Genomic DNA, 16,518 nt, shown 5'->3' with positions numbered 1-16,518 from the left:
GCTTCCACCGGCAACACACTGCAAAGTTGAGCTTACGTCTTTCTTCAACATTGAATATGATTTTTGACATTGTTGTTGATTTGTTAGGTGAAAAACAAGTGTCAGATGGCATTTGGAGAGAGAACTAGTAAATAGTCACTAGAACATTGGTGAGGGCCCAGAACTAATAATAAATGCCCCCAAGGGGAGATGAGAGGAGGGCAAGGTCCCAGGAAATGAGGAAGAGGGCTACCATCTGGGAGCACTTGCTCTGGGCTGGGGAGGGCACAGGGTTCACTTCTCTCATCTTGTCACATAATCTGCTCAGCTGCTTTGTGAGGTTGGGGAGGAGCTAGCTGGGGAAACAGGCCCAGAGACTCTAAGTACCTTGCCCGATGTTAAGCCTCCATGATAATATGAGACCAGACCACACACTTAAATCTGTGTCACTCTAAACCCTGATTTTCCAACCCAACACAGAAGGAAGAACCACTTGAGACCCAGTCTGGAAAAGACGGGTGGGTAGAGTTTTAGTGGCCAGGTCAGACACCTCTGCTACATTATGACCATGTTCCCCTGACCCTGACCACTCATGTGCATCCTCCCTTCCCCTGAAATGCATGGCAGAAGTAGGCAGTGGAGGGAAAGGGGCTCACACTTCCATGCAGGTCTTACCAGGAACCCACCATTCTTCAGGCTCAGCACTGCAATGCTCTGCTTCCCAACCATCCTTAGCTCCCCGCTGCCTCCAGGATTACATATAAATGTCGTGTATTTGATTCCAGCTCCATCCTTCTCCAGCTTGCCCAGGCACCCTGGCTGGTCCCACTGTTTCCTGACACCATCCCCCCACCCCCGCCATGCATGGTGTGTCCTTTCATTGTTCCTTCCCTTGACTGTGCATCAGAGTCTTATTAAAGATGCAGGAGCTTATTAAAGATGAAGATTCCCTGGAGATTCCTGGGAATCATTTGTGGGGATGTCTTCTCCCACCATTACCCCTCCACAATCAGTTCGTTCGTTCGTTCGTTCGTTCATCAGATAGATTGAAATCCCCAGGTGACAGGCACTGTGCTAGGAGTTGGGGACACAAAGGAGAACAGAGCCTTCCTGCCCACTTGGAGCTCATAGCCCAATTGGGAGGAGTTCATTTTCTAAGTAGTATTTGCGAAGAAGGGGAGAAGGCAGGGTGGCCCCTCTCCCACCCTATTCCCTCCACACCCCTGATCTGCCTCACCTGCTAAGCCCTCCACCACCCTTTCTCTGGTATAGCTCTTTTGTTTCTATTTGGAATAAAGTTATCCGGAAGATTGCTGATCTCTCTCTTTAACTTTTGAGTGAAATCATTACTAAAGATACCTTTTATTTTTTAAAAATTTAAGAGTTCATCTGTAATTTTAACCATTTATCCAAGATTCTGCATATGTGTGAAATTATTTAAGGTCTATTAAATTGATTTTTACATCCTGCATCCTATACCATGTCAACACATGATGTAGAAAAGAAACACATGAATTTTTTAGTGAGTTTGACAGATTGAAAGACAATGTCATTGGTTTTTTTTATTAGGGGACAGTATTTATCATACATGTGAATAAAAACATTTAAATTTAATCATTGTTCACTTTGTTATAAGTTCCTAAGTTAACATGTCCTTTATTAATTAATTAGAGAAGCTTGGGAAATTTTTTCTTTGAATATGTAATATGGCTTTTTTTATCCTAAAGAATTATTATATTGTCCAAATTTTATTTTTTTATTTTTTTTAAATTTTTTTTTTAAGATTTTATTTATTTATTTGAGAGAGAGAATGAGAGACAGAGAGCACGAGAGGGAAGAGGGCAGAGGGGGAAGCAGACCCCCCGCCGAGCAGGGAGCCTGATGTGGGACTCGATCCCGGGACTCTAGGATCATGACCTGAGCCGAAGGCAGTCGCTTAACCAACTGAGCCACCCAGGCACCCCTATATTGTCCAAATTTTAAAGAAAAGCCTTAAAAATCTGAATGTACTAAATATATTAAATTGATTATATTATTTGTAAAAAAAAAATTTAAGAGTTTAAAATGTGTTCTCTGGCCTCCTCTTTCCTATTTTTCATAGATAATCCCTGTGTATTTATGCCATTTCAAATTTCACAGATTATTTTAGGAATTATGTATCTGCTTTATTATAACTCTTAGAAAACTGGTCATTTACCCTGAAGTATGGCATTCTTATAGGTGAGAATATTTATCACACCTTGCAATTGCTTATCATGCTTGTATTGGTGTCCCCAAGACCATGCCCGCATTCAGAGTTTCCCTAGGACCTTCAGGACTCCCGGCCAAGATTTCTTAGGTGATGTATTAAGGATGCACAGCTGGATATACAGGGAAGAGACACAGCAGAGCCTGGAAGAATCTGTGCAGCATTCCCTAAGCTCTCTCGCCCTCATGAGGGGGTCACATCACACTCTGCCCCCAGCAAGGAAAATGCAGCACCGCATGTGTAATGTTTCTGCCTGGGGAAGGCCATTAGAAGTTCAGCATCCAAGGTGTTTCTTGGTGGCTAGCCCCATATGCACCCTCCACCTAGCACAGACCAAATTCCAGACTCCGCGAAGGAAGGCAGGTGTTCAGCATAAACCACCTTGCTTGCACAAATGGTCGAGGCAGCGAGCCACCGTTATTGGCTAGGGAACAGTGGGGCCACTTGCAAACACCAGCCACGGCTGGCAAAGGAGGGCAGAATCCGGCTTGCTGCTTCCCTGCTGCACACCGTACCACTGACAGCACACTTTACCTCACCATCGTGCCTGTGTCTCCCAGCTGTTTTCCACGCTGGGGTTCCTCAGACCTATCCAAAGCTGCCTCATTAAAGAAATGTGTCCTGGGGCGCCTGGGGGACTCAGTCAGTTAAGCGTCTGTCTTCGGCTCAGGTCATGATCTCAGGGTCCTGGGATCGAGCCCCGTGTGGTCTGAGGTCCCCAGGTGCTGCTGAGGTTTTTTGTTTTTAATCTTCATCAAGTCATTGATGATTCTGTCATTGCCTGTGATCACAGGTTAGGTGGTAAAGCCACTTCATAGATGAAAAGTTGACCTCTGTTTTAAAATTTCTCAGATTCGGGGCACCTGGGTGGCTCAGTCGTTAGGTGTCTGCCTTCGGCTCAGGTTGTGATCCCAGGGTCCTGGGATCGAGCCCCGCATCGGGCTCCCTGCTCTGCGGGAAGCCTGCTTCTCCCTCTCCCACTCCCCCTGCTTGTGTTTCCTCTCTCGCTATGTCTCTGTCAAATAAATAAAATCTTTGAAAAAAAAAAATTTCTCAGATTCTTTGTTTAATGGTATGAAGGGATCCATGGTCAGACATCAGAAATATATTGGATTTACTTGTGTGTTTCCCATATACTTTTAGTTCTTGTTGCCTGTATCCTAATTATGAGAAGTTGTAAGAATGTTTAAATAATTCCTGGTGATGTTCCAACGATGTCAGTGTTTAAGTATGTACTTTTGGAAAATGTTTTCTGTCTTAGGCCAGCGTTATGATGTCTGTGGAATCTGAGGGTGACTTACAAGGCATTTTCCATGAAATTTCAAAGTTTTCCTGACAAATTGAAGCAGGAAGTTAATTGGATGTATTTAACCCCTGTGAAGGTTTATAGTGTGAAAATTGTATTATTCTGTGTAACTTTAAATTCAAAATTGATTTAAACAAGCAATTTGATAGCATATTTGCAAAAGAATAGGAAAACATATCTTTTGATTTCCTAAAGCTCGCTCTTTCCAGTGGTACAAATTAGATCTTTCTGGCATTTGAATTTTCAGTTTTTATAAAATCTATTTTTTAACTAGCTGCAGAAAAACCTTTATGTCCTCTAAATACATTTATAACTTCATAGCAAATGAAGCAAATCACTGAATGGCCTCTTTTCCATTTCTTGCTGTACTGAAAAGCAAGATGGCAGTTGTCATCATCCACAGACTGTGGTCCCAATTTTCTGCATCCCGACCCACAGAAATGATTTCTTTTAATTCCTTTACTAAAATATGTTAGGAAGTTTGTGAACAAAGATTGCTTGTGAAGGACAAAGTGTAAATAGACCATGCCTATAGCTGTCTTAGAAAAATTACTCCCTTTAAGAGGTAACGATGTGCCACTCATGATGGCAAGAAGACACAAGGGAAGGAAATGCAGTCTTTCGCTGTCCGTTCACCACAGGAGCGTTGTTGTTCAGTACTTACTACCTACACCATCTATATTTAACAGGGCTGCTGAAGCTTTATTGTCACAAATTCAGAAGAATTACCAGAAGCCACAGAGAGAGTTGGAGGTCTTAAAAGCAGCCGCAAGCAGCCTCCTCTCAAAACACACCAGTGAGCTGCAGACAGCGGGCGACCTCGCGAGGGAAGCTGAGGTGAAGGCCTGGGAGAGCGACCGCCTGGTGCACACTGCCCAGGCCAACCTGCAAGAATTCCGCGTGAGTCTTCAGAAGGACGGTCTGCTTCCTTCTCAGGGCTGGGAGCCCAGCTCCCCTATGTCAATAATACCATTTTTAGCTTCCTTCAAGATGAGCCCCAAGTTCTAACTGCAGCACATAGTGTCAGGTACTAACGTTCAGAAACTGGCTCGCTTTTTTTGAAGCATCCTCAAAGGTGATTTTTTTTGTCCCAGGAAAAGCAGCTACGTGTTCAAGAAGAGCAAAACTTGACCTCGACGCTAATTGCCAGAGGGAGAAGATTGCTAGAGGCTGTCCGTGCCCTTGCAGCGGAGGAGCGGGATGCTCTGGCAGTAAGTTACAGCTCCGAGTGTCTTCACACGCCTCATACACATGTACACAGGTACATTGTTCAGTAGGTGCATATATACTCACAATCTGAATTTCTCCACATAGCAGTTAGAGCGTCACCGGGATGAGCTGCTTCTATGGACTGCCAAAATCAGGCACCACGTAGATGATCTGGTCATGCAGATGTCCAAAAGAAAAGCACTTGACCTTGTCTACAGAGCAGAGGACCATGCAGCTGAGCTCCAGAGACTAGCAGTTGCTCTGGACAGGTGAGAGCAGAACTTGCAGGAATCCCAGGGTGGGTGATCTGTGGAGCAAAGAGAGTAAGAATGGCCGCTTTGATCACAGTGTTGAGTCACTCTTCTTTTGTCTACAAATGAAGACTCCTATTTTATTCATGGGGGAAGGATTTCCTCCCATGTCTGGTAATGTAGCTATCCTTCCGCATATGATGGGGAAAATGCACACTGAACTGGATAGGAGGAAAACAAATACTATGATATCAAGACATTAAGGCCTTGTTAAGTAACTACTAAGTGCTCGGGGCTTTGTTAGGTTGGACAGAATGAAGACATTGATTTCTTTACAAATCTTGTCCTTCTGGAGCTTATGATTTGGCTGGCTTTATGCGTGGACGGAGGTTGTAGTTGCCCCAGCTGGAAGACACCATCCCCTTTATTTTCTACTTCCTGAAGGTCTACTATTGTCTTATAGTTACCTTAACATATGTTTTTAGCATTTGTTAAATATGTCCTCAACTTGTGACAAAGCGCTTCCAAATGAGAAGCATGACTTGAGGACAGTGGTTCTCAAACTTGTCTGCACTTTGGAATAAACTGGGGAACTTCAAAAATACTGCTCTTGTCACCTTGTCCTCCTCCCGCTCAAAGATTGTGACCCGGGCTTTGTCACATTTTTAAAGATCCCCATGTTATGTGATGTACAGCAAATGAAGGAACTAGTATTTCGGCCTTATCAGAGATTCACACAATATTGTGAGTTAATTGGTAAATTTATTTCTTAAAAACTTGTTACAATTATAGGTAGAAAAAGTCTGGACTCACTGGGTATCCGTGTGCTGCTCTGTGTTGGGAGGGAAAAATAAATATCTTTCCAATTTGAGGAATGCTGCCATAAAAGATTAGCTCACACAAGGAAAGCAATTAAAAATGATATAAGATAGAATGTTGCATAAATTATGTGTTGCATGGAGCATTACCACCTACACATGCTATAGGAATCCGTAATAGAAAATGGAATTAGATACTCAGCTTCTCTCTTTTCATCAGCTTTCATTATTTCCCAAAAGAGAAAAAAAATATATTCTGCCTACATACATAGCTAAGACAAAACCCATATTACCTAGTACGAATAGTAAGAGCAATGTGGTATGCTACACAAACTTAAATAACATTATTTTCTTTTATCTATAAATCACCAAATTTTGCCAATCAAGTAGTAACTGCTGGTGCCTGGTTTGGGAATCACTCAACTCGATAACCTTGGGGAGAAAATGAAGTGAGTTACTCAGCAGGCAAAGATATGTCAATTGTCAGATTTCATTTTCAAGATAGAGTGAGCTGGATGAAATTGCACCATTACCAGTTGGCAAGTTCGTAAGTGATTTGCCCACTTGTAAGAGTTGAAGTTCAGATGATTCAAATATTATCTGATCTTCCTCCCAAACCTTTAGTGGATTTCATCAAATTGGTATATACCTTTTGAAGAACAAGATTCGGCATCCTTATATAAGCTTAAGGAAGCTTTTTGAAAATTAGCAAGTGCGCAGCAGGAGAGATTACAGCCAAGGCAGACGTGCAGTGGTACCCCAGACATATGTGGGGGGTCTGAAAGAAATGAAAGAATGTTAAGGGCAGCTGGTGGAAACTGATGGATGGTTAAAACCATAGGAAACAGCAGTAGCCCCTTCTTCTGGTGTTAATTAAACAGCACTTCTGAGTGTTCTCGTGACTGTAGCTACTGCTTTCCAAGATGACGGAATCCCTGTGTTGTTACTCCTTGAACTTTTCTAAGGGTGAGAAACCGGGAAGCTTTCAGGAATAGTGAGCAAGTTCCATTTAATTTGTGCCAACATCTGTAAACATGCTGCTTACACAGTGGCCTCGGCAGCGTTAGACACGTGTCCCCGAATGCCACCAGCGCAGCCCATGTCCATTCCAACATTCGGAGCCTGACTGAAGAATCAGAGAAAGTGGCAAAAGATGCTCTCGAGACAGTGACTACGGTGAGCCTGGTGAGAGCTGCCCCGGGGGCCACAGTGTGTGCCTTCCTTTTCTAGGCACTGTGGGAGATTGTTCCAGAAGGTGCTGAGCAAAGACTCAGTGGCTTAAATTCATGCTTGTCAATATTCTTGTCTGGCGAGAGCTGTTTGGCTCTGTCATCATGTGATACAAGTTTTAATTTCTTAGGGTCATAGACACTTTCTTTTTTTTTTTTTTAAGATTTTATTTATTTATTAGAGAACATGAGCCGGGTGAGGAGCAGAGGGAAAGGGAGACCCCTGATGCAGGGCTTGACCTGCGATCATGACCTGAGCCAAAGTCAGCCACTGAACCCACTGAGCTACCCTGGCCCCCCTTAAGGTCATAAATACTTCTTTACGAAGACTAGGGACTGGTGATGTGGTAATGAGGAAAATCTCACAGTTTCTTATAATGAAAGGATAATGCTTCTTGATATCTACTTGAGACATCTTCTCTTTAGAGAAATCTTCACTTAATGTCTGGGTTTTGTCTTTATATATTTAAAAATGGTTTGTGTTCTTTCTCCTCAGCCATGAATTAGGACAATTTAAATTGTCCCTACCCATTACCTAGTGGACTCCCATGTTTGAAACTAGACCAGAGACTATTCTGATAGAATTGCTGTCCTCATCTCCAGCAGGAGTCCACCTGCCCCTCCTCCCACACCCGCTCCCCCCATCTCCCCGCCATTGTCATGTTTAAAGTGTCCTGTTTTCCAGTTCTCAGAATCCCTTGTTTCTAATGGGAAAGTGGCTCTCCAGCGCAGTTCCAGATTTCTAAAAGAAGGCAACAGCCTGAGCAGAAAGCATCAAGGTAAGTTTCTAGCTTGGACTGTATTGATAAGCAGAGTGAATAAGACTCTCTGAGCATACTGCTGGAACATTCTCCTTTCCTGGGGAAATCTGAACATGAACCCTTCTTTGTCACAATGACATTCCAATTTCCTGTCATAGAAACATCATATTTAAATTTTTATTTTTAAATTTTTATTTTAGTGACTTCTCTTAATATGCGGGCACCTCTAATCTTCCAAAGACTCATTGAGCCTTCTTTGGTACCTGAATCCTCCACACACGGTTTTAGCTCATGGGCTGTCAGTGTTTCGCAGTGTGTGTCAAGTTCTCTTTGGTTTCACATGCTCCCCTATTCATATCAACTGTTTCACAGTTTCTTGAAGAGTTGTATTATATGTGATGCATTTCTTTTGCCAATGTTGCCAAACAGGGCTAATATAATGTTAGACTCATGGTAACTTCTCATTAAATCATTATTGACTTAAATCATAATAGATTTATCAGTTTTTCAAGAAATCCCAATGCAGTGAGTTCTTCCTGAAGGGTTCAGCAAGCAATGATTTCACATGTGTAAGGGCTGTCCAGTAAACACAACACAAAATGGCAGCAGGAATCTGTGGTGTGAGAAAAACATACACTTTTCACCTTAATATATTCTAATCAAAAATATCAAGTCCCTTCCTGTAGGAGTAGACAGGGCTATAAACCAAGCTCACACCCCTCTAAGAATACTTCCATGCCTGTACTGGATCCTCCCCTAGCTGTTTGAGCCAAGGGCCCAGATGTGTGCATAGTTTTTGTTCTCTGTGAGTGACACAATTTAAATTTTATGTCATCATCTTATGGAATAGAAAGTCCCTCACACTTGATCGTAAAGCAGATGAAACACAAATTCTAGCATCGGTGTTGATGGGCCGTGGTTTCAGCTTACACGGCGAAAGGTGTGTCAGAGGCCACCAAATATGAACTTTCTGGCAATTAAAATTTTAAAACCGTCGTGTTCATCAGGTATTTTATCCATAATTCATTTTTTAACTGTGTGTCCAGCAGTGAGATGTGTGTATTATAAACAGAAATATTAAAAGTAAAAGCTTTGATCCCACAGCTTTGATCAGACTTGAAGGAGGCTGAGTTGAGCACGTGTCCTGTGTCCTGCTGTGAGAGGATGGGGGAGGGGAGGGGCCCTGGCTGGGGAAGCGGGGCTGGGCACGGGGGAAGATTCCTGAGTAGGACAACCTTTGGGGTTTTACAACCCAGAGAAGAGGGGTGGACAAGATTTAGGTATAGGCAGGAAGTTAGCGAATGATTAAGACTGAGGGATTTAAACACAAGTCTTCACCTGAGCTCTAAATTAAATTGGACATGCAATTCAAGAAGAAATATTTGGGAGAAGGGCAACAAGTGAAATAGAAAAAATGATCAAGCAAGCTAAAAACACTCTTCATTTCTATAATGAGTGGTGCTAAGTCTTGTTGGAAAAATTTCAATATTGGGGGGGTGTCTGTAGAAAGCTGTTGATTCTGTAGATGGGTCAGAGTGATGAAGGAACCTGTTGCCTAAGCAACTTTTGAGTAGGTTATCCTCAAAGAGGACAATTTTCCCCCCCTTTAAATAGGTATCACATTGAAACTGAGTGAATTGGAAAATACAGCAAAGAGATTTCAAGGGAATGCTGATACAGTTACTAGGCGGACCAATGAATCACTCTTAATACTCAGAACAATTCCTGGAGGTAAGTGGAAAGGGGGTTCTTGATTTAATTAATGTTTGTTCATTGTAAAGCCATTACACAGGAGCGGAAGGAAGTCCTGCTGCGAGTCTGATTAATAGCCCTCGCTCAAAATCGAGACCAAGATGGATAGAGTTTTTACTCGCAGAGGAGTATGATTTGGAAGTGAAGATAATTATTTTTAAGTGAGTCCAGAACACCTGCACTGGAATGCTAGAATCCTATTCTGAAAGGCAGAACCTTGGGAGACTGATGCTACCCCATGAATGACTTTCTTTTAAAATGCCTTGACACAACCCTTCAATGAAAGGGTCATTCGAAGATGTCAGCAAGAAGCTGAATGTTCCCGTCTTAAGGGAAAATGCTAGTACATTATAAATGGGGACAATTAAAGAACTCTTGCTTGGTGATCTTCCTTCATGAGGCAATATAAAGCATTCTAAAATGAGTTCAGAAATCACTTTAATATTGATGGGTTGGAAATGTACTATTCATTACAATCTGAAATAGGATAACTATTTTAAAGTATAATACAAATGAGTCCAGCTGCACTGCATCATTTACATCCCCTCGACCTTCTCTTCTTTTCTTAATAAGCCTTACAAGATGCCCTAACAACTCCGGAGTTCTTTCTGTGGATTCACTGGTGAACATGGAAACCACTGTAGGGGAGCTGGGCGTGGGGCACTTTGGACTAACTTCTAACCTTAAATCATGGGCACATTTTCTGACCTGGAAGTTTCTTTTCTTTCTTTTTTTTTTAAGGACACATGATAAATGTTGGTTAAATACTTAAAAGTACCTTTTCAGGGGCGCCTGCGTGGCTCAGTCAGTTAAGCATCCGACTCTTGATTTTGGCTCAGGTCATGATCTCAGGATTTTGAGATCGAGCCCCATGTTGGGCTCCATACTGGGCATGGAGCCTGCTTAAGATTCTCTCTACTCCTCCCCCCACAACCTACCCCCTTAAAAAAACAAACAAACAAACAAAACACCTTTTTATTTGGAAGTAATTTCAAACTTGCAGAAAAGTTGCTGCAAGAGTAAAAAGAAACCTGTAGACTCTTTATCCAGCTTCTTCTAGTGTTTGTTTTTGTCCTGTTTGTGATTGGATATTTTAAACATGAATAGTAGTGCCTTTAAAAAAAAAAAAAGCATCACCCAGATTTTCTAAAATAACTGAATTCCACTTTATCCATAGTGACCATTTAGTCTTTATTCTGTTCTGTCTAGCAGTCAGCTGACATTGTGGGCAAATACCACTTCCTCTAGCCTACAACATGCCCAACCTACCTACAAATTTAAATTCCCCAACCTTCTTATCCACACATGGACTGATTTGAATAAGGTATTTAATGAATATGAGAAGGGAGTGATAGAAAGGAGACCAAATAAAGAAGTTTAGCTTATTAACATCTAAGACCCTGAGAACATGGCGATTAGCAGTTGATCTCACTAAGTACTGAAATTTCAATACAGAGGATTGTTACCAAAACTATTTCATTTGTTCCTAAGAGGGAGCAATAAGGCATAGGACATGCAGTCTTACTACTGCCATTAAAAGCCAGAAGCCCCATTTTGTGCTCAGCAGCCCATAAGAAATACTGTACATGTTTCCATGAGGAGTTACATTTATTGTGGTTTCCCCATATATGATCACAGGGGTGCATGCTTGCATTTAAATTTATTTCAGGTGCCAGAGACAGAGGAACCAAAGTCAAAGAGCTGGCCACATCTGCAAATCAGAGTGCAGCAAGCACTCTAAAGAATGTCGTGGGATTGACCCAGAAGCTGCTGAATACATCCACTGACCTGTCCAGGGTTAACGCCACCTTACGAGAAACTAACAGACTTCTACAGGACTCCTCAATGACCGGTACGTCCTGGTCTCCCTTCCCAGTGGGAATGTCCGCGTTGTGAGATTTTCACCTGACCTGGTATACCATGGGGTCTTGTTGACAAACAGCATCCCTAAGGAATAAAAATGCACTGATGTCGAGATTTGCATTTATAAAACAAGAGAAGGGCCTTGGGTAGGGCATGCTGCTGGCGCATTCTTCATATACAGTTGACCCTTGAACAACATCGGTTTTGACGGCACAGGTCCACTATACAGATTTTTTTTCGATAAATATAATACAGAAAATATATTTTCTTTATGATTTTCTTAATAACATTTTCTTTTCTCTAGCTTTCTTCATTGTAAGAATAGAGTATGTAATGCATGCCACTTATAAACCGTGTTAATTGACTATTTACGTTGTTGGTAAGGCTTCCAGCCAACAGTAGGCTATTCCTAGTGAAGTTTTGGGGGAGTCAGAAGTTACATGCAGCATTGCGACTGCATGGGGGTTGAGCACCCCCACCCCTGAGTTGTTCAAGGGTCAACTGTACTTACCAAAATTTCAAGGATCTGATCATTAGGATATTATATTTTATTCAGTGCATTGGTAATAATAAATAATTCACTTCTCTTGTTTCCTCCCTGCTGCCATCTTTCTTGCCACCTGATACTTGGTAGCTCTGCTAGCTGGAAGAAGAGTGAAAGATGCAGAAACACAAGCCAGCCTTTTATTTGATCGGTTGAAGCCTCTGAAGATATTAGAAGAGAACCTGAACAGAAACCTATCAGAAATCAAACTGCTTATCAGCCAGGCCCGCAAGCAAGCAGCTTCTGTGAGTGTGGGCTCCTGTGGCTCGGGAGCTCGGCCCTCCCACAGCGGGGCTCTCGGTAACTCCCGGTCTCGGGGGCTCCTATAGAGGGGACTGTCATGCCGGCCCCTGGACCTCTACTGAGTCAGCTCTTATCTCCCACATTTCTCACAGCCTTGTCTACAGTACATTTAAATCTGTGTTAAGTATATTTACTTTGTGTGTGTGTGTGTGTGTGTGTAACCACTTACGACTTTTATTTATGGTGCCTATGCTTTGTCTAGAAAATACCTCTCTCCTGCCCTGGACAGTATATTTAAGTATACTTAAGTAGTCTCATTTTCCTTGTTTTTTGCTTCATTCAACCTGTTTCCGAATGTTAGCGAAGAGGTCTCATGTCTTTATGGAGATTTATAATTGTAGCCTAGACTCATCAGTCCACAACTATTAGCTCAGCTGCTGTAGAGCTTGTGGTCTAAGTGTTTCCATCTAAGTCTCCTTGGCCGAGTACGGCATTATTGCCAGCATTTTACCAACCCAGTGTCAGTAATCCAAGTGTTCTTCAGAATGTGTGCGCACCAAGAGCCTCATCGTCCAGGAGTCTGGCGACACAGCCTATACACACACAAATGCTCACAAATCCACGTCACTAAATGCATCGAACAGTTGCCAGCTGGAAAAGTACAAGCTTGAGAAAATGTTTACGACCATCCATAGTGCATGGCATTGGTCGTGCTCTAAAGGGGAGGCATTTCAGGGAAATAATACTTTCAAGAGAATATGCCGTTGACATGCTGCTGGGGATTTATAGAGGACAGATGTGACCTCTGGTCTCATGTTCATCTGCCTGAACCCTGCTAGCTAAGAAAAAGCAGTTCTGGAGCCCTCCACTCCCCCTCCCCCGAGTGGCCTCAATATTGGAAAATGGCTGTCGGTTGCCATGAGTTTGGTTTCAGTGAAAGTCACCAAATAAACGTAAACCCCACAGACGTTTCTAAATGCTCTGATTAATACAAACGTATAATCTTTAAAGCTAATGTAAGAAATATATGCAACTACTTAGAGAAACGTGTAGTAAGTGCAAAAGTTGCTCTATAAATATTTCCTGGATGTATAAATAGATTATCCCTTCAGGTATTTGACACATGATCATCAAATATCCTTCCTGTGTCAGATGTAAAGATTCCAGGGTGATCTGGATAAGCTCCTGGTCTTAAGGAATTAAGTCTCACATGAGCGAGACCATTTCCTATGTAAAATACTCTTAAAACTTCAAGACTGACTTTTCTGTATTTAAATAGTTCACCAAATAAAATAATTTTCATCACCGCCTGATCTCATGTTATGAAACACAAAGCATTATGCATCCTCAGGAGAGGAAACCTGTCTACCAGTGAAAATTGGTTCTGGAACAGTACTTTTGACCTCCTGGCGTGCTGCCAACGTGTGTCACTGAGTGATTAGGACACTTCCTCTTTCCTTTCACAGATTAAAGTTGCCGTGTCTGCAGACAGAGATTGTATCCGGGCCTACCAGCCTCCGATTTCTTCTGCTAACTATAACACCTTAAGGCTAAGTGTTAAGACAAGTGAACCTGATAACCTTCTCTTCTACCTCGGGAGCAGCACCAATGTGAGTATGGACTGTAGAAAGCAACAATGACTCTCTTAGCGTGTTATAGTTTCTGAATTGGCAGGGGTTTTTTGATGGAGAAAAAAGAGAGGGCCTTGGTGAAATCACTAATCCTTCTAAGGGAACTAAGCTTTTGCTAAACTAGTGGCATTAGATTAGAAACACACAGTCCCAAACTGAATGCCTGTGAGGAGGACCGAGCTATTGAGGAGAGGGTCTTCCCTCTGCCATCTTAATTGCTAGCTGTGGGGTAGCCTTTCCTAATGTCTTCTGCAGACTCTTCAGCCCCCGAGTGTAGCCATGGGTGTATAAAGTGGATCTCGGTGGTGGTTATCAGGAGTGGAGGTATGCACTTTAATGGGCGTATCAGAATTATCCAGCTTCACCGAGGCTCCTCCACCCAATGAGATTCTGGTGGTTCCCAGAGGGGCAAGTCCCCTGTGGAAACCACTGATTCCTTTGGCTGCCAGTGGGAATGGGTCAGAACCCTTGGGGGTGTGAGAGCAGAAAATATTAACAAGCACAAATTCTGAAACGTCTTCTTGGGAGCTAAGGCACAGAACACACGCAAGTCCCTGATGTGGGATCTCATGGCTCCTGCCTTATTACGTATTTCACCTTAACTCACTGCATTCTCAGACTGGGCAAACAAGTCCAGTAAACAAGTCCTATTCCCTGTAGGCTACTGGTGACCCCCAGTAAGTGTTCCTGGGGAACTTCCTGGAAGGCACTAATATCCAACAATGGCTTAATGGTCTCTAGTACTGAGGCATGCTCCAGCTCCAGGGAGGGGAGCATTTAAAGACAAAAGACAGTTTTTTGTTTTTTAAGAATAGAGAAAATGGGGGAGGGGGAAAAGATGGCAGAGGAGTAGGGAACCCTATTTCAACTCGTCCCCGGAATTGAGCTAGATATCTACCAGACCACTCTGAGCACCCATGAAACCAGCCTGAGAAGTAAGAGGATCTGGATCTCTACAAACAGAATATCGCAGGCAGTTGGTTTTGAGGTACGAAGCGGAGAGCCGTGATCCTGTGGGCAGATATCAGAGGATAAACGGCGGCGGGAGGGTGCCTGGACGTGGGGATCCTACACCACCGGTGAGTGACAGCCTTGCACTGCGGACGGGGCACAGACTCGCAGACCAGTAGCGTCGGGAAAGAACTTTAGGGCAGCCCCCGGGGTGGAAAACCAGACCGGCGGGGTCCCGCGCACGCGAACTGCAGCCTCCCAGATGGAAACCCGGTGCGCCGGGGTTGTGCCGGTGAACTGCAACCCCTGGGGGTGGAAACCCCAAGCAGCAGAGTCACGCGCGACAAATTGGGAGCAGCTGGCAGTTTTAGAAGCACAAAGGGCAGAGACGTGCCCGACCAGGAGGCAGCACTGGGAGCGCTGCGGAGGGGCGCACAACCCAGGACACTGCAGTTTATAGCAGCACGGACAGAAACGGAGACGGTGTGGCCTGGAGAGCTCACTGAAGAACAGACTGCAGTCTCTCTGCTCTGAGGCAGAGGGTTGGAAACGGTCTCTTCTGCTCTGACTCGTGGAAGAGACGCGGAAAGCCGCCAGGGAAAGGCGCCAGAGAACAAAAGCCCCAAAGACTGATTCCCGCTGAGCCCATCCCCCGCCACAGGGGTGCAGGGCAACTCCGCCCAAACAGGGTTGCCTGAGTAACAGCGCGGCAGGCCCCTCCCGCAGAAGACACGCTGGGAAAACAAGAGGCCAGCAACCCTAAGGTCCCTATAAAACAGGTGCATCTTGCTTGGGTTCTGGTCAATAATTTGGACTCTATACATTCCCTCAAACACCCATCAACAGAATGACTAGGAGGAGGAACCCCCAAAACAGAAAAGACTCAGAGATTATGATTTATGCTGCAGATTTACAAATGGATGCAGATATAACCAAGATATCGGAGATGGAATTCAGGCTAGCAATTGTGAAGACAATGGCTAGAATGGAGAAAAAAATTCATGGCAACATAGAGTCTCTAAAGGCAGAAATAAAAGGTGAATTGGCAGAACTTAAAAATGCCATCAATGAGATCCAATCCAATCTAGATAATCTAATAGCTAGGGTAACTGAGACAGAAGAGAGAATAAGCTATCTGGAAGACAGTATAATAGATAAAAAGGGAAAAGAGGAGGCCAGGGAAAAACAACTCAGAATCCATGAAAATAGAATCAGAGAAATAAGTGACACCATGAGGCATTCCAATGTCAGAATAATTGGAATCCCGGAGGGAGTGGAGAGAGCGAGAGGGCTAGAAGATGTATTCGAGCAAATCGTAGCTGAGAACTTCCCTAATCTGGGGAATGAAACAAACATTCGCATCCTAGAGGCAGAGAGGACCCCTCCTAAGATCAAGGAAAACAGGCCAACACCCCGGCATGTAATAGTAAAACTTGCAAATCTTAGAACCAAGGAAACCATCTTAAGGGCAGTGAGGGGGAAGAGAGTCCTTACGTACAGAGGGAGGAACATCAGAATAACGTCAGACCTATCCACAGAGACCTGGCAAGCCAGAAAGGCCTGGCAAGCCAGAAAGGCCTGGCAAGACATAGTCAGGGTACTAAACGAGAAGAACATGCAGCCAAGAATACTTTATCCGGCAAGGCTTTCATTTAGAATGGATGGAGAGATGCAGAGCTTCCATGACCGGCAGAAGTTGAAAGAATATGTGACCACTAAGCTGGCCCTGCAAG

The 16,518-nt window shown here is 43.5% G+C and overlaps 1 protein-coding gene across 1 annotated transcript in view; it reads left to right on the top strand.

The window, feature by feature from the left end:
* LAMA1 (laminin subunit alpha 1) overlaps positions 1-16,518 on the top strand; it is a 164,078-nt gene that overhangs the window by 115,235 nt on the left and 32,325 nt on the right. Inside the window, exons 37-45 of the mRNA XM_034995743.1 lie at positions 4,223-4,433; positions 4,628-4,744; positions 4,848-5,011; positions 6,861-6,987; positions 7,726-7,819; positions 9,416-9,532; positions 11,223-11,405; positions 12,051-12,205; positions 13,670-13,813. Of these exons, the coding sequence (XP_034851634.1) occupies positions 4,223-4,433; positions 4,628-4,744; positions 4,848-5,011; positions 6,861-6,987; positions 7,726-7,819; positions 9,416-9,532; positions 11,223-11,405; positions 12,051-12,205; positions 13,670-13,813 (1,312 nt within the window). The remainder of the gene's footprint in view (positions 1-4,222; positions 4,434-4,627; positions 4,745-4,847; positions 5,012-6,860; positions 6,988-7,725; positions 7,820-9,415; positions 9,533-11,222; positions 11,406-12,050; positions 12,206-13,669; positions 13,814-16,518) is intronic.

Source organism: Mirounga leonina, unplaced genomic scaffold (assembly GCF_011800145.1).
Source record: "Mirounga leonina isolate KUSES-001 unplaced genomic scaffold, KU_Mleo_1.0 Mir_93, whole genome shotgun sequence".
Taxonomy (NCBI): Eukaryota; Metazoa; Chordata; class Mammalia; order Carnivora; family Phocidae; genus Mirounga; species Mirounga leonina.
The sequence above is the reverse complement of the archived record's forward strand: the minus strand, read 5'-3'. Positions and strand labels throughout refer to the sequence as shown.